Consider the following 18,783-nt stretch of genomic DNA (forward strand, 5'->3'; position numbering starts at 1 on the left):
ATCCAACACGATGGATGCACAATGTTTTGACGGGTTATTTGTTTTTTTTTTGCTTTCTTCTTTCAGTTTCATTTTAGGACAAGCAGGAAACAAATCCTTCTTTCACGGTGCATGGCCAACCCTTTAGACTTTTGTTAACAAGGGTAAAACAACGATGTACGGTGACTACAGAAAGGGATGATAGGGCAAAGTGTGTGTTTTGCTAGGGTTTTTTTTTTCAAATTTTGCACCTCAATATGACGAAGGTATGACGAAGGTCGGGATTAGCTTGGTGCTGTTGTTTATAGTAAATGTCAAGCTTCTTCAACTTCCGGTTATGTGTATGCTAATTTGCTGTACATACTTAAAGTTATTAAATTTAACTGAACTAAAATAAGAAATTGTTTTTAAACGAATCTTTTTTGTTCCATCAATCCCATTTCCTTCAATAGAATTTGGAATTTAGCTTAGTTTTAAAACAATTTATGCCAAACAACCGGGTGAAGAATTTATTTGGTTCTACTCGAAACTGTTGATATTTTGTGTTGTAGATGTTTTGTAGAGCAATTGTTAAGCCTCCGTACGTTTAAAAGCATAAAAAGCTAGTTGAAAGTATCATAATCCACATTTTTTATATTTCATCTACAAAAGAATAGTATGATGGAGGCGCCTGGTGTTTCACTCGAAAATCACTAGGCGTCTCCATTGTACTTGAATGTAACATATACTCGTCTTTAATTACCATTGGTAAATCTTCTCATTTCATGCTACATTGGTCAGTAAGCATACATGCTATATATGCCTGCTAGCGTTCTATGTCAGTGAAACCAACGGCCCGTAGAATCACGAAACTGAGCCAGAAATGAGTGACTCATTTAGTAATAATTCTTGCACTAAGCAACGTTGCCCTCTATTACGGACAGTTCATACCACGGTAATACGATGGAACACGTCTTAGCCACAAATAAACCAACCAAAGGATTAAGGGTTCTGGTCATCCTTCTGCGTCTGTGACATCTAATGAATCATACGTGACTACCATGGCAAATTAATGAAATCTTAAAGGGCCTATCAGCCGGCGGACTGGATCGCTGGAAGACGGATACGTTATAGTCAGAATGAACTTAGTCGCCGTCGTTCAGGATGAGCACGTTCGTGGCACTCCGCACTGTCATCGCTGAAGTGTTAAGGATGGGTTCGGGACGATAGATGCTGGGCCAGTCTGTTTGTGTTCGAGCAAATAGCAGGATGGTCAGGAAGCGGAAGAATGATTTAGGGCTAGCCCTCACTCGCTCCAGTACGTGCCAGTAGTGTGCTTTTTATATGCACATAAGAAAACAAAACGAATAATGTGGCATGGAACAAAAGCAAAAAGCGCCACCAATACGATGCCTGGGATCGAGCCGACGAACAAACACAAAAGGATAATAATTAAAAGATAATCCAATTTAAGTTCTTTTTTAAATTTAATTAACTGCCCAACCGGGACCATCGCATCCGGTGCGATACCTTTGAGCGTGCGCTCTTCACACTCTGTTTGATGTGGTCCACGTGGATGGGTGAACCGAAATGGTTGGCAGATAAGCGGCAAAAGCTCATCAGCGAAATGAAGTCATTTTGTCCACTGGGACAAACATATCGCTCAACGAACGTTAAAGATTCGGAGGGGAATCACAGCAGTGCCGAACCGATGCGGTATTCGGAGCGTCGAGCCTGGACTCACTTGATTGGCACAATGAGATGGTTACAAAATAAAACAAAGCTGTTACTATCGCATAAAATTAAAGTTTGGTTTTCGTGTGGGTTAGATATGTTTTTTACGACTACACATTACGTCAGTATGGTTGCTGTTTTTCAGTCAGTTTTATCGGTGACCGCTATTTTTATTACCCAAATCGCTGGGTTTCAAAGAAAACCGTGGTAAAACCGAAATATAAACATTCCAAACACATGAGCATTTAAGGAGCTCTTTGAGTAGTGTTAGTTGGAAACTTTGTAAATGAAATTATAAAATAAAGAAGTATGCAAATTTGTCAATTCACTTTGAGGAGAAAGACAAAACATCTTCTTCTTCTTGGCTTTAACGTCCTTACAGGTCACGCCGGCCATTTCTGGTTTACTAGACTTATTTTGCAACGTAGGCAGGATAGGCAGTCCTTGCTATGGGGGAACGGTCCGGATGGGATTTGAACCCGATCCTGCCGTGTGGACTGGCGCCGTTTATCACTTTGTTAATTTTTATTTTCAAACCATACAGATTCAAACTATGTTTTTTGATCTAATAAAAATTTCACGACAAAGTATATAGGAGTTGGTAAATGATGGGTTGGATGAAGATTTAAAAAATGAATTTTTCTATCCTAGCACAAAAATAAAATATGTTTAATAATAGATCACAAAAAATTTGAGGTTAAGATAAATAAAACTCAAAGACACTCAAAGAGGAATAACAAATTCTAAATCCACGAATCGATACGTTTTCCCAACCAAAAAACCACCTCATTTAAAACTATCTTAACAAAATGTGTCTGTTTAGAAATTGAACTCATCGCATCCAATTTCCATTGTGGCCTGAAATCATCACAAACGTCCCTATCGCAACAGCAAACAACACTCACATCGTTAACCTGCAAAATCTTCACAACACGTAACATAACAAGCGCGTGTGTTGCGCCCAGTTGTCTAACTGTAGTGGCGAATTTGTTTGTTTACGCTCTGCTGCCATATAACCGACCGGCAGGAGGAGGTTTTGTTTTGTCTGCCGCGTCGTGTTATTGTTCGCTACGGTACATAATCGTTGCAGAGGTTTTGTTTGGTGAAAGCGATACCGATCGTGATACAATCAGTATAAGGTTTGTTTGTTTATTTTTGCTTTTGCTTTTGCTCTCTCTCACCGCCCCACAAGTATCCATCGTTAACTGTGCCGTGTGACAAACGGATGTCGTTACTATGGCACCTTTAAGCGTTTGATGCGTATCTTGGCAGTGCGCGGTATATGATTAATGGTGTTGAGCTTTGATTCACCTTCTAGCCATGGCCGGAGTGGTTGTGTGCACAGAAGAAGAAAAAAAAACCGGTTGCTTATGCTACCCTTTTGCCAATATAACAAAACCGTACAAACAACTGCCGCTTTTTGGGGATGCTTAAGCAGATTATGGACGCAGACGCACACAACGAGATGAAATATTGCAATATCACAAGAGTCGCTTTGCCTGATGATTCTATCACGTGGAGCAAAAGTTTTGTGACTGAACTGTGCAAAAGAGACATCCATGGAAAATCCTGCTAACGGCATGTTCGATGTGCCGTTTTTTGGTGCTTGACCGTGGGACAGGAAAATTAAAGCGCTGGGAAAATTACTTTACTACCGCATTTTTGCAGAAACCGTACAACACGGCAGATAAGCGTAGGATTCATCAAAAATGTATCAAAGCGTCTGTTACAGGACGGAAGCCAAAGTCCGTCCGTCGGTCTGTCTGGCTGTCCGTACGTTCGATATCGTAACAACCGCTAGCGCTGACAGCTCCATTACGAGCGTCCATCGCCATGATGATCTCTTTGACATTTCGGCAAACATCAAAGTGTCTGAAACCGCCTGAAACCAGCCGGCAAAAGGCCTCGAACGGAAGTGGCAACCGTAGTTTTTGCGGGGAAAAGCAAATCGACAGATTGCGTGACCACGGACTCAATTTCTTTGTGTGCTCCTATTTCTACCCCTGCCGGTTTTTATTCCCATCATGCCGAGCTGCTCGTAAATGTCAACTGCAAGATTTCCCTATGCAAATGCTCACTGCTAGCAGGCGGAAATGGGCTGCTCTTGTTTTCGTTTCTCATGTTTTTTCCCCTTCATTCTCTTCTTTGATTCACCCAGCTTCATCCACAGGACGATCGATTGAAGGTTGGATGATTTTGTTTGTACCTAGTACGGGCAAAAAAAAAACCCCGAATTCCTAGTCACGTGACTATCGCAAGCTACGACTTGCGGAAATTAAGCTGGCAGCTTTTGATTCCAAAAACGGCTTCCACCAATCGAACCGAACCAGTACTGGAGCTGCCAGTGACGATAAGTGGCGAAAGGGATCGGTAGGTTACGATCGACGATGGAGGAGGCGCTTGGGAGACAAGGTTGGGGTGAAAATACCTTTCCGGAATGCTTTTTTTGTTGTTGCTTGTGACATTTCATGGGTTTTGTAGGAAGAATATTTTTTGCGGATAAAAGAATGTAAAACGTAGAATTATTCATATTCAAGGTATCTTCTCCTTTCTTTCCATCTCGTTCAGTATCATTTCACTATATAGGAAAATAATGGAAAACAAAAGCAATGACAGAGAAAAGAGATTCTAAGCTCCATTCTTTAGTGTACATCCCGTAATTTAAACGAGAAAAAAACCACCAATCATTTTAGAGCACTTTTGTGTTTTCTAGATGCTAAAGAATTTGAATTCCAGCAAGGGATATTGCTTATGACGCAGCACCAAGTAAACAGAAGCACAGCAAGCGTACGTGAGCAGTGCAAGCAAGTGGAAACAAAAGGGCTCCACGAGGGGTTGGATCATGCTTCGGGATTTGTTATCTGGTTGTGAGAGATTCTACCGTTAATTTGAAGACAGCTTGCCAAGATTGATGAATGTGTAGAGTGACAGGGAAAAGAAATAGCAAAATTTCCCCGAATGCTATATTTAGCCGATTCATTTTGACGCTAAGCGTCAAATAATATTAAATTCAACGAATCTGGTTTGGTTCTGGGGACGCCACATGGAAAAGCTATATTTGTGTAGCGAAACAGTGTTCTATTTTGAATGAAGCTTTAGTTGTATAGGCGCGAAAAGTGAAGAGGTTTTGGGTTAGTGTTAACCGTATTTGCCTTCTATCGCATATGTTGCGTATTATCCAGAACGCTTAAAATATCGGTATAAGTTTGATAACATTTTTCTCGATTTTTCACACAATTATATCACAATTAAAGATTTTGTTTTCTAAAACTCTCAAAGGTACCGCTCTAAAAAGATTGGGAGAGTCAAAAAAATGAATCTTAGAGAAAGCAAAAATGATTTTTTTTTTAATTTCGTAACCCACGGCTTCTACTCAAGCATCCTCTTTTACCGAATAAAAGCGCGTATTCTCTATAATTTTGTAAAACATCAACTTTTCTTTTATTAAAAAAAATGGGAGTCTTATAGTTAAGTTATGGTCTTTATACTGTACTACCTTTGATCCATGTGGGTTGTCCTTTAGGCTGTGTTTTGTCCCCACATTTTAATAATTAATAAGTAATATAAAGCTACACTAAAGCGAGCTTACGATGGTGCGGTTGGTTAACTGTTATGAACGGTCATAAATGGAAAAAAAACATCTTCATCTGGTTTTAATCCAACATAACATTCCTGGTTTGGACCGTTTTTACCCATTAAATAATTTATCATGACCTTAAGCAGATCGTCCGCTATGCTATCAAGCTTCAACGCAGAATAATTAATTTTGAAGCACGGTTTTTACGATAAATGATGTTACGTTTTTCTATTACATTTGTTACAATATTTTCGGAAATTTCTATGACGTTTTCGTTGATATGTTTTGCATAGAAGTTCAGGAATAATTTGTTTACATTTCCCAGAATGAATTTCATCATATTTCATTTCCATTGTGAGCTTCATCAGTAACAGTAACGTAGTAATTAATCAGCGTATTTGTGTACTTAATTAACACACTGGAGTACGAAGCATGTTGACAAAAGCGAACGAAATCTACAACAGTAAACAACAACATTTCTAAAAGGGATTCATTTTCTTCTGGGAAACCGTCAGCAAACGCTCGTCAGTTGTTTCAGTTAGGCTTCTCAAACGTACGTTTGAAACATTAAATTTATGCTCCACCTGTTTTTTTTATGAAATGAATGAAATGGAATGTGGAAATGAAAATGAAAAAAAGTCAACCATTTACAAATGGCTTGAGAAGTTTAACAAATAGTGAGCAAATTGCTTACTTAGCTCGAACGTTGATCAAATCACACAAACTGTACCGGTGATTAGAAAATTTACTTAAAAGTAAGTTGCCAACTTTGAAAGGTGTCTCAGCTGTGCTTAAGCTTTCCAGCTTTCAAGCTACTAGACACCAGTACGTGATGGTAACGTAGAGATGAAGTCAGGCTGGAGATCCAAAAAAAACAAGTGAAGGAAAACAAGCAAGCTTTTTCTGAGCTCGACTTTTCCAACTAATGAATGACCGTATCCCGAGGGGAAATGAAGAGCACAAAACTTTTTGCCCATACATTGGCGAATGGTAAAAAACACACACACACCAACACACAGCGACCAATGTCGAACGCAACGTCATCACGGAATCTTATCACGTTTTCTGTTTTGCTTTGGCCGACCTTGTTTGCGCTAGCGTCTCGTTTAGTTTAGTATGGACGTGGCAAGGCAAAATAGTACCACGTGACGGGTTTCGTGAGGTGGAGAGGTGAATGAGGGGTAGAAAAAATAATTAATCTTTAGCAAATGTCGACAAGTTTCTAGTGTGGCTTAAGTGCTTGCTCTTGTTGCTTTCGGCAGTAGGAATTGAAGCTTCAAGCGGATGTAAGATGCTCACCATCTTCTTCCATTACCAGATGGTAGTGTCGATGGCGGAGTGCTTGGGAAGGGGAATCCGAAACAGCACATCAAAGACAGAGCAACCGTACAACTTCCTTCATCGTTTGGGTATGCTACGGTACGGAACATTGATATCCACGAAAATCTGGCACGATATCGTTCGCCTACAGCATGTTCTGCAAATGTTTGTTCGATTGTTTTTATTGATTGGCCAAGAACCGCACCAAAGACCTTACATCGTTTTTATTTCTACTTCTTTTGTATTTGTTTTCTTTTAGGCTGAGTGTGGAAAATTCGCCAAACTTATTCACCAATTGTTCTTTTCCCTACTTATTTTTACTATACTACTTTACTGTGCGCTGTGTGTGTGTGTGTGTGTGTGTGTGTGTGAAAATATGGCGGCAATGGACGCCCGCAAGCTTTCCACCAGAAGTTGGGCAAATCCAACAGAATCCTATTAGAGGATTATGCATTGCAATTATGTTTTGTTTGCTTTCGTTTATACGCGATTCGTTCATTTCTATAGCGCTAGACCGATCACGTCGGTTGGCGTTCGATTGTTGCTCCCGACCCCCCCACACACACACATACTTACTACCACCTGGGAATGGCTTTATTCGCCGGCGGTAGCCATTACGACACGAAACCGAATTTTCCGTGTGGCGTGTCGGTAATCCGTTTGTCAGACCGATTGTTGCTGTCTGCTTTCCGGCATTTGTCGGCGACGAAAACTTGCCATTAAGTGTATGTCGGGTCGGGTATGGGAAAGAAAATCTGCTTAGGATTAGCAGGGCTTAGGGTAAAAACTGTATGTGTGTGTGTAAGGAAAAAAGGATATAAATAATATTTGAAAAATGGTTCATAGTTTTGGATTATTTGTTGTAAAACTCGCGTACATAATTTATTCCAACCTTTAGGAAATATGACCACCAATATGTATGTGTTTAACAAAAGCGTTATCACAAGCTTAAAAACTGTAACAAGAGTAGTAACAGTAAATCAAAAATGAATAAATGGAGCAATAAATAAACAACAGAAAAACGCTTTCGCAAAACCAATGGAGACGCCTGGTGTTTTACGCCGCATGCAAATAAAAGTTTCACTGTTCGTTTAGTTAATGACGCAAACATATGATTTATCGATACTCATAAATAAACATTCCGTTTGCACAAACTCACAGCCGAAAATTAGATTTTCACCACCACGGGGTCGGATGTAAAACCCTTTCCGGGGTACAATTTCATTGAGGTGAAAATTACAAAATGATACCACAGCCATATCCTTTCTCATCGTTCGCACTTTTGCAGAGAAACAAAAGTAAGGGCACACAAATGATTGATGCGCCCTTCTGAGGCGCTGTGTCATTGTGCAAACAGCGGCCAGCTGGTTCCTGCTGTGTTCTCAGCTGGGCACGGGAATACACCTAATTGAATCCCCATCCGTGCCCATTAGGGGCAAGAGGTGGAGCTTGCAAAACCCATTATTTAGCACTTTTTGTAGCTGACCATCGTAGCGTATGCTGGCAAAGGGGGAAATTGTAACATAGAGCACACACACAAATAACATACCATCGGTATCCGGACCGCCGGATGCTCTAATCCTTTTTCTCCAATTGTTCCTAATTGCCGACATGCAAGCTGCCATTTTCCCATGGCATTTGCCGGTTTGAATTGAAAACAACAAAAAAACCCACACAAGCAAAAAGAAAACAGATTCCGCGGAAAGCGTTTCACACCGTATCGTGCCGGTGATTCACCACAATTTCCGGTCGTCAATCTTTTCCCCGGACGCGCCTCATCATTCGGGTGTGCGCGCTCGCTCGTGTACCCATGTGGTGGCGGCCGCAGCAATATTCGCATTGCGATGATTGAAATTAATTTATTTTTAATTTGCTTTCCCACCGCACCCGCTGCGTGTTTATGTTTTACGAGCGTTGTGCCGGCGGTTTGCCGGGGCACAGATGGAGAAGAAGTTCTACCATCCGCCCATGTTCACACTCCGTTCCACGAGGACAGTGACTGCTTTTCGTGGGTAATATTTATCATTTTATAGTCAAGTGGTTTCGACAGAGTGAAGGCGAGAGAGAGAGAGAGGGAAAGAGACTAGGGGAAGAAAGCAAAGAAAAAAGCTCATCCATCTTCCATGGGAATAATGGCTTGCCAAGGATAGAAGATGGATTAGGGAATGGAAGTAAGGAAGGGAATGATTCCTTTAGCAATCCGTAAAATCCGTTCCCTTCCTTTGCTCAGAATCGGAAAACAGTGTTTTCTCGGCAGCCGGCAAGGTTGCGGTACGGGTTCAAGGGAAGGTGTGTGTTCGCGAAAACCGGTACACGCTTTCCCTTCTGGTGCAAAAACCCGTAGCGGGACGGAATCCGAAAAACATCAACATATAAGCTACGGTTGTGAAGAGCACAAGTTTATGAATTTATGAGCTTATCCTTTCGCAGCGCATTAGAGACACCGCAAGAGGTCGCTGCGCTGGCGGACGGTTTGGGGGTGAGCCACTCACCCAACCCCGGAATATCATAATTTTCATGTTTTATGAAAAGTTATTCCACTTGCCTAGGGGGAGTTGCATTTTGATTTTTTGGGGACCAGCGACCGGTGGGTTTGATGGGTGAAGTGGAGAGGGAGATAGACACACAAACACACACAAACGAAAACCTAAGCACGTGATCGTTGTGGAAGGTTGCGAGTACCATTTTCTGGCGCTTGAGCGGTGCGTGCGAACGCATCATTTAAGGGCGCAATGAATTGGATTCGAAATTTAATGTCTGCCTTCGAGTTCGACATTGATTTATGCGGACAAGCGACAAGCGAAACGGTTTCCTCATCACCTGAAACGTTTAATAGATGTGGGGAATTCGCCTAGTCTGTTTGGTTTGAACGATAAACACAAAAAATGGGCAAAATATCAAAATCAAATCCCCTTTTTTGCCAAAATGGTCAAATGCGGAGTGTGGGGGAAAGGATGTGCTATAATGTGAACACCGAGGCCCATACACCATAACTATAGATTAGCCATTCCTGACATTTACTCGTGCGTGAAGGCCACTCGGTCTGCGATTTATGAAGGTTTCTCTTCGCCACCCGCCCGTTTTATGTGAGTAGAATAGACAACAAGGCAAAAGATCGACCGTAGTGGGCAATCTACATCCCACTTTCAAGAAACCATGGAATGGAAGTGACCTAAATCGCGGTCAAACCATAACGGAACCCGTGATGGCATGAAGGGTCTCGGGGTTGTGCAAGCTACGGAAAGGCAAGCTACGGGACTGACCCATCACCGGTACGGGGGTCTCTGCATAATTGAACTTTCTCAGGCCACGAGCCCTTGAGTCGTTCCTTTCATCATAACTCGAAATCCCTTCCGTTTTCTCTCTCCCTCCCTCTCGCTCTCTTTCTGCAGTCCGATCGACCTCCAGCCAATCTCATATTGGGGTGCAAAACGTGACTGACTGGCGGGTTGCCTAACTTACAGGCGTCGGTTAGACGGGCGCGTTCAAAGTCGTTTGGCGACCCGTTTTGATGGTGATGGTGGTGCTCCAATCGATAATATAGCAATAAATGTTGTGTTTGTTTCGAAGCTTATTTTTCTTGTGTTTTTATTTTCTCGTTCACCATTGCAAGGTCTCTCACCATGCCTTTCGATCTTTTTCCTTTTTTCTCCCACCCCACCCGGGAATGTTCTGTTAGCGAAGGGTTTGGTGAGTTCGTCTACCCATATTGTGGTGAACCTACCGGATCTAAAGGATAGCAATAAGCGGCAATCATACAGCAATCACTTTACCATAAAAGTAGAAGAAAACACTATTACCGTTTGATTTGATGAAAAGAAGAAAGGGCTACGGGTGCTGGAAAGAAGGTAAAGTCATTCATACACACACACATTTTCCCAAGTAGAATAAATGTCATTTCACGACGTGCAATGGAATAAACCATCTCGTTTCGAAGTAGGGAGAAAAAGAATTTCTACCAAGTTCAAACGATACGTTCGTTCGCTTAGAAGCAGCGAATTGTGGTTATAGAAACAAGCGCTACTTCTTGAGCGTTGAATTATTTATGACGGCGAATCGTTCCACCGACAAGATGGAAGGTTTTGTTCGAGGTCGAGCACTGTCATTCGCGCTTGACGGAAAGCTTCCTTCGCCGAAGTTCCGATGCGTTCTTGCATGTTGACGCAGCTGGGGTGACACGAACCAGAGAGAGAGAGAAAAAAAGAAAATGTTACCTAACCGTTCGGTTGGCAAGATCAGATGGCTTGCGCTTTGTCACCCACGGCAAGAGGCACGTTGAGATTTCATTTTATTTATTTTGTTCCACCAATTTGCAGCCCTACAAAATCCTGACGACTGCGGTACGAATGGTGCAAGAATTCGAAGAAAAACACTACACTTCCCCTACCCCGCGTCAGCGAGCCATTCAAACCTGGCCTGGAAGGTGGCGAAATAGCGGCAAAGGATTACGGATGTACCTTCTTGAATGGGGTTTGAATAATTTCCAATCCAATGTGACCCCTGGTTCGTGGTAACGGGTCGTTTTTCCGTGTGGTAATAGAAGTACACTTCAGGCAAACATGAGTTTTGCAACCCGTCTACCGAGGATTGTTCTGGGAATTGAGCAATCAAACATTCCTTCCGGTACCATTATTTGGGTGTACAGTGCCAAGTGATGATAAATATGAGTAATCTCTTTCGTAAGAAATTCACTGTGCTCGAGGGAGGCAATGGGCGAGACAAACTGTAGCAAGGAGCAGGGAATGGGGAGAGTTCCAGATTCCAGATGATTAGTTGTTGATTGTTGCCCATCCATGTGTCGGTTTAATTGATAAGTGTCTCGGTTGAAAGCATATCTCTTTTGTGTTTTGTTGGTGAAATTGTTGTACTGTGAATAATTTCCTACGAGCAAGGAATGTGAAAAGAATGATTTTAAATTTTGAATGAGGGATTTTCTACTCAAACACACGTTGTTCTTATCTTTTCTTGTTCTTGTGTTGTCATACGATTTACACAAGACGACTCAACTCGTAAAGTCCTTTAGGTCGTCCACATGGACATTGATGTGTCCACCAGAAAAGCCGGGATAATTATTTGGAAGTCGACAGCTATCGATCATGGGAGGTTTAGCGAACTTTTTAGACGTTTAGAGGACGCGAACCTGACGCTGAGAGGAATTTGTACCTGTTAAGTAAGTAAGATTGTAAAATTTCGAGCAAAAATTCATATAATACACTTTTCTTACTTTAAGTATTTTCAAATTAGTTAAAGAAAATGTCACAACGTATCTTTAGAACAGTGTAATAAAGGAAAAAAAGATTCTTTCATGCGTGATTAGTTTAATTCAATACGCTAACAAACACCGCCAGCTCTGTTGTGCGCCATTATCTTTCTTGGAAAGGAATTCTCCGGTTTTTTAATCAAAGCTACTTCTCCCAGATGAATCGATACTAAACATCACGAAAAACTTGGCTAGACTTACTGTTAGAATATTTTCAGCTATTTCCAACCCGGGTACAATATCTTGCTCATTTTTGTCGATGCACGGCTTCCAAATTCGTCTCGCATGAAAGCATCTTCCATCACGCACACATCTGACGATGGATAACATAAAGATAAAGGCAAAAGAACCTCACCAAGGTAACCTACCAGAAGCCGAACCGAAAGGTTGGCCTGTATTATGGTCGTTGTCTTTGCTCTCCCGCGTAAAGCTACTTATCGCATTAGCAAGGATTTTGGAACACATCTAATTTACTTCATATCGCTCGTCGCCAGCTCACCAGGCGTTTGCCAAAATCCTTCATTCTCGTTAAGACACCGAGCTCACTGGTTCAATCGTGCGATATACTAACGTCTCCGCCGCACGGACAGCAGCAACGCAAGCGCCTAGCAAGGGTGGAAGTGTTACGGTGTGCACGCGTTGGCAGCCGGGATCCCCTTCGGGATCGAAACACGCCACAGAAAAAAGGTGACGAACTGTGTCCAATATTGGATGGATGGTAGGAAATTTAGCGTAACGTTTTACACGGCCCCTCCACCTTGATGCGTGAGAACCCGGGTCGGGGCTTTCATCAACCGCACGCCATATCACGTCAGCTTTTGGGAGGTTTTTTGTACAAAAATAAACCGTGCGCAAGCAGCACAAACAAGCTGCAACCATCCATGCAACGGGTGTGTAATTAAGCACAATTAAGCATTTCTTGCCAACCTGCCTGGGATATATGTGTAGATTCCTAAATGGCATTCACCGTTTCATTATAGCATAGCACCACCAGGCGCACCACAAATGAAAATCCGCGTACAGAATAAAGGCGCCATTATTAGGCGCGAGAGGGGCATGAAAATGGCGGAAAAAGGCAACAAACAAACAGTGGAAACAAAATTACAACAATGTATGCCTTATGGGTAGTTTTCTACAACCCACTCGTGGGAATGGTAATCATCTCGCGAAAAAATGTAAAACGCGGGTCACAACAGCTGGTTTGCCGCACGGTGGTTTTTGCATCTGCTGTACCCTTTTGCTAAGCATTTTTAAAGGAGAGAAAACACAAATAAAGGTACAACCTAGTCCCGTATCTAATGGGTCGTGAAAAATAGTACACAAAGCACCGCAGACCCACCCACAAAGGTGACCCCAAAAGGTTTTTGGTGGGAAAGCTTGGATATGGTTCAGTGTGGTGCGAGAAAATCTCGTTTTCTCCATAATGCCCTCGCGTGAATAAAAAATAGGCTTGGAGATTAATTAGTTATTTATGATGGCACCGACCGGTTCGGTTTTTGTTTCGCAAAAAAAAAACCTGTAGGTGGAAAAGCACTTAACCTTTTTTTTCTTTCTCCTTCTCTTCCTTCTGTACTTCTGGCCCACCCGTTTCGTACCCTATTTCGGCAGCGGCCTTCCGAGCACAGGAGAGCACAGGTTAAACAGCTGGAAGATGGGTGATAAATTTAACCAAAAAAGCAACTTATTTTCATTCAACTGCAGGCTGGCACCAGTGGTGGTACGGTTTCCCCCCCCCCCCCAATGATGGTAGAAAATAAATAAAACGGCGGTAACATTACTGATGCAAACAAGGAAAAATAAACTACCAAATCACGAATGAATCTCATTTATTTCAACCTGTGCTAGAGAGACAGCAAAAAAAAAATACACCAAACCCTAGTCTACATGCAACGTTTAATTGCACAACGAAAAGCCGTAGAATGCTTTCCCTCACACGGATAACACGACAGGCACGTGTGCTCACGGTTGGTTCGGTACATAATTTATCCACCTCAATCCACCCGAAGTAGTTAACTTCCGTGTGGCGGCGGTCATTTTTTTTCGTTGTGGATCCGTTGTCGAACTGGAACAACATTGGATCGATGCAATTTGTTCACGCATCGTATGGTTATTGCGTTGGACAGTGTGCACCCTACTAGAAAAAATCCTTTCACACTAGAAGTTTGTAATTATTATATAAAAAATACATTTTTCCGAGGAAAATAATTCATAATTTAATTTTTCAGTAGATTGAAAATTATTTGTAATATGAAGTAACATTTTACAAATTCCAAAAAAGTTATTTCGTTTCAAAATTCTGTTCCAAATGATAACATTTTTTTTTGTTACAATATTTGTTATTGCTGGAAAACTGATGGAGTAATAAAAAAAGGAAATCAATCAATATATTGTGCATCTGTTGCATTTGGAATATAAATTTCCACTGAATGCAATAGCCAATTATTTATCAGCTAACTTTAGCTTCTACTCCACCATAACTGCCGCTGTAGAGCCAAACAGCAAGCTGCAGTAGCCTCCCCCCCAAAGCTTCCAAATGATGGTATGAATGTTAATTAGCATGATTAATTTTGCAACGATACTCTTCCTTTGCTCTCGGAATGTTAGGAGACATGTGTGTGTGTGTGTGTGCGCGTTTTTTTTGTTAAATATATTCTACAGCTTTTGCATTCCAAACGCGCTACAGCTTAATGCATTTGCTAATCGGGAAAGCATACCATGTGATGCGTAATGAATTGAAATTAATTTTCTACAAAACTCACCGAACCGTGCCTGATCTAGGTGTACACTTGCTATACATTCTTTTCTTTATCTTTTTCAAACATTCTTACCAGCCGAACCCAAACCCACCCCCCGGTTCACGTGGGTTTTGATTAAAAACTGTTAAAACACACGCTCTTCACGTGCTCACTCTGAAGCTGACAGAGGATGACAACTTTGTGAACGGCGTGGAAAAGGCGTTAAACTTTTGCTTCTAATTTTCATCACCATCATCATCGTCAATGTTGCGGCCGGTTTTTCCCAAAAGCTCGTGCTGAGAGGTTTAGTCGTTCGAACAGGCTCATGTTTAAATTTTACTAACACACATAAAGGAAAAAAAACCGAGCATCCGTTGCACGGTGTCTAATAAAAAAAAGGAGACGCTAAAAACGGAAACGCAAAAAAAAGGTTGTGTTTTTCATTTTGGTTTAAATTTTCTTTATCTCACACTTTTCGAGAAAAACTTTTTTTTCTCTCCTTTCCTCCAAACCAGCACTGCCTGAACGGTGGCAAACAACTGTTGGAATGTGATGTTTAGCTACTTATTTTCTACTACTTTTGCCGCGAAACACTAACCCACGACCCATGCTTTAAAGAACCGGCGGGTCGGGTTGCGTAGCGAAACATAAATTTAATTTGGCTCCATCGTGTTTTTTTTTCTTTTCTCATTTATTTTGTGAAATATTTCACAAACACAAAAAAGCATGCACACGTACACACGTGCTACGGGGGGTGCTGGTTGATAACTTTTTAGTAGCTTGATTGCTTTGGAGAGCAAAATGCAAACTAACTTATGCAGTGTTAAATCTGTTTGGTGTAGTTAGTTTAGCGAGCGTTTCGTTTAGAGATGTATTAAACTTTCTTAAGTCTTAAAGTCACATGATTAGAGTTTTGAAGAGTTTCGGGGAAGGTCTAATGGTTTGCTGAATATTGGTACTAAAACTCCTTCCCCAAAAAGGTATAAATCGTGAAGTAAAATAATACTCTACGAGAATTGTTTTACCAAAACATGTTTTACCTTTGAAAATTCTAATACATTTCACACAAAACCACTGCAGCAGACAATTACACCTAACTTGTGGAGAGAAATTCCCAGGAAAAAGCTGCTATTCAAATAGCTTTTTCATTTTAAACTACTCTCGACGGAATGCTGCGGGCAGCCATTTGTTCGCCAGGTAGCGGCACACAAATGTGCTGGACAATCAGCGAACAGTAAGGGCACAAATAGGCCTTTTGTTGTTACCATATAGAATAGCTCCCAAGAGATCCTTGCTCAAGAAAATTCCCACACTGAAGGTGTATTACTTCTAAGAACAAGAATCCCTCCGTAAGATGCTGAAAGGAATATTTGGGCAAATAGCAAATATCGATCGTGAGCTGCTCTAAATATAGCTATTTCGACGTTGAAGCTAGCAGATTGTACCATTTGCTCTACAATTACCTGCTGGAATGGTGACATCAGTGCCCGTACTGCTGCTGCTACTGCTACTACTGCTGCTGCTGCTGCAGCAAACGGTTAGAATGTTGATCGCCAGCAGCAGATGACAGACCAATGCCCGGGGACGACTTAGACGCTTCATGTTTATTTTCCCGCTCACATACGCCTGAACGTACACATACACGTGCTCACACACACACGCGCGCCCACAATAGACAGATTTGAGCACACACTACTTTACATGCACACAGAGACACACGTCACAAATAGAGACAATTTACACGGCACGGTACTAAAGAATCCTAGGCACACGCACCTAGGCTCACCGTAATCGCAACACCCTGGAACACGAACACGCACGCACGTAACGATTGCCCTCGAATGGGGATGAACTCACCCCACGAACGGCAAACCACTCAACGATACACTTATCCTGCCGGACGTCGGCTCGACCTAGGCCAGTTTTGTGAACACACTGTACAGGGTTTTGGCCTTCGATTTCAAGTGTGCACCACTACGTGTAATCGACACTTATCGCACCAACAATGCAACCATTCAGTCAGATGGCTGTTAGCGTCACTCATGATATCGGCCGCACGAGACCCCGCAGTCGCTGTGTTCCGTATCGCGTATCCGTGTGAAAGGACGCACACACACTTGTCCGTAACGATCGAACGATCGAGGACGGGGTCTGTTAATAGCACTCGGTCACACTTGTTGGTGGCATCGTTTGTTCACTTACGGTGCAGCTGCTGTGCCTTGAGTGTTGCCTCTCAACACACGGACACAAACACAGTGTGCAGTGTAGCTGACACGCACCTGTCCTTCAACAACCACTTATTATCCTTAGACGCAGGAAATATCCTGTGCGTGCTCCCTTAGCGAAAATGTTAACTCCAGGGAAGCTCAATTAGGCTTATGATAACAATTACCTTCACTGATTGTTCTGCCGAGTGGCGACGTAAAGCTGCAGCGTACGTTACGTTACGTCCTGCTAGAGAGATAGTTTTATCCACTCACTCACAGCACCCCTCTTTTGCTAATCAGGCTACCCGATGGCGACTGTCGTTGCAGTCGTATGAGCGGAACTTGTGCGGACACATCCAAACTGGTCGCGTGCACTGCCGTAACTGGAAGGTGAGGCTACTGTCTGAACTAGTCTGACCGACTGTGCTCCGACGCCAACAACAATACGCGTGCAGATCGCGTCCGAAACCCACAGGGCCCGAAACTGAACTCCAAACGGTCGGGAACGGCACGAGCCTGACACGATCCGATCCCCGTTCGACGAAAGTTGAATGAATGAAATCCCTTCTTTGTACCGCAACGCTACCAGCTGTTTTGCTGTTCCCTCCGAAAAAAGGTAGCCAAAGCAGTGGAAAGCTTCTGTGCGTAGGCGAATCAATGGCAGTTGGACCGGTAAGGATGCAGCGGGCGGGCGGCAGAATGGAAAACCATTTCGGGCTTTTCGCATGCGCAACGAATCGTGCAAAACAAAAAACTTCCCGATAGACGAAGTGACTAGCTTTCGGCTTCAGTCGCAACATGTGTAGGTGTGCTTCGTTGTGTTTGTGGCAGACCGAATTGACACGGTTGGGACATAGAATAGCATTTCGAGCGCGTTTTGTTTTGATTTCGTACAGCAGCAAAACGTTGCTGTGTTTGTGTGTTTATACGACACCATGCATTGGTATGCGTGTGGGTACGAAAGGAAGCTTTCACCCTAACAAAAAGAGGGGAAAAAACTTTCCTTTTGCTTCAGCTTTTTTGTGCTGAGTCTAGCAGGAAAGGTTGCAATGATGGCGTACAATTCCGTCCAGCTACATTGTACTGTGTGCGACCAAAAGGTACCCAAGAACAATATGAAACAAATATTTTGTAAGAGAAGGATAAGGAAAGAGCGAGAATGAGAGGAGAAAGGAAAACAAATGATATGGAAAAAGATGAACGATAGAGCGAGAAGCAAGGTTTAAGAACATGCCTTCCCTCACCGCCCCAAAAAGGGGAGCAGAAACCATACATGTGAGTAAGCATGCCGGAAGAGGAAAACTTGAATGAAATCGGACACTGCTTCCTTCAAGCGTTCCGGTCTGGTCTGTTGCGCGCGCTTATGTGTGTGTGTGTGTGTGCGTGTGGAAAAGGGAGGGGTAGAAGGAGGGGGTGACAGGAGGATAACAATGACGCTCTTGATCTCCCACGGTATTGAGGAGAACAAGGGAAACTGGAAACTTGAAACAGAGATGCCGTGATTGTGGAATTCATGTGATGCGCCTACAGACAGAGTCGGTGCCACTTCCACATCGCGTCGTGGAATCCGTGGGTGGATGAATTTCGCATGCGAAAACCAGGAAGCTTGGACGTGAATAGTAACGCTAACGGGGTTAGGTTTGGCCACCGTGTGGGGCTGGTGGGGTATGAAATTTGAATCAATCGAGTGCTCTCGTGAATGGCGTCGAGGTTGCTGTGAAGAATGGATTCTGCGGGATACGGGTTGGTTCAAGTGGGAACTTGCTTCCAGCTTTCGGGGGTCTATAGATTTAATTTTTGTGTGTTGTTTTGCTGAATATTGATATAAATAGTTGCGACCATTCATAAAAAGTGCGATTCGGTTGATCCCTAAAATCAAGTATTCATCATCATTTATCACAGATTTTGATGAAAACTATTGTCTGCTTTTGATTGCTGAAAGCTATGAGTTGAAGGCTTTATAAGGTAAACACCTAACACAAATCAGACAGA

At 42.5% G+C, this 18,783-nt stretch overlaps 1 protein-coding gene across 1 annotated transcript in view; it reads right to left on the reverse strand.

Annotated features, from left to right (window-relative positions):
* LOC125775217 (uncharacterized) overlaps positions 1-17,282 on the reverse strand; it is a 46,316-nt gene extending 29,034 nt beyond the window's left edge. The window contains exon 1 of the mRNA XM_049445803.1: positions 16,048-17,282. Coding sequence (XP_049301760.1) covers positions 16,048-16,186 — 139 coding nt within the window. The 5' untranslated portion in view covers positions 16,187-17,282. The remainder of the gene's footprint in view (positions 1-16,047) is intronic.
* Between the last annotated feature and the right edge of the window lie 1,501 nt (positions 17,283-18,783).

This window comes from Anopheles funestus, chromosome 2RL, assembly GCF_943734845.2.
Source record: "Anopheles funestus chromosome 2RL, idAnoFuneDA-416_04, whole genome shotgun sequence".
Classification (NCBI taxonomy): domain Eukaryota; kingdom Metazoa; phylum Arthropoda; class Insecta; order Diptera; family Culicidae; genus Anopheles; species Anopheles funestus.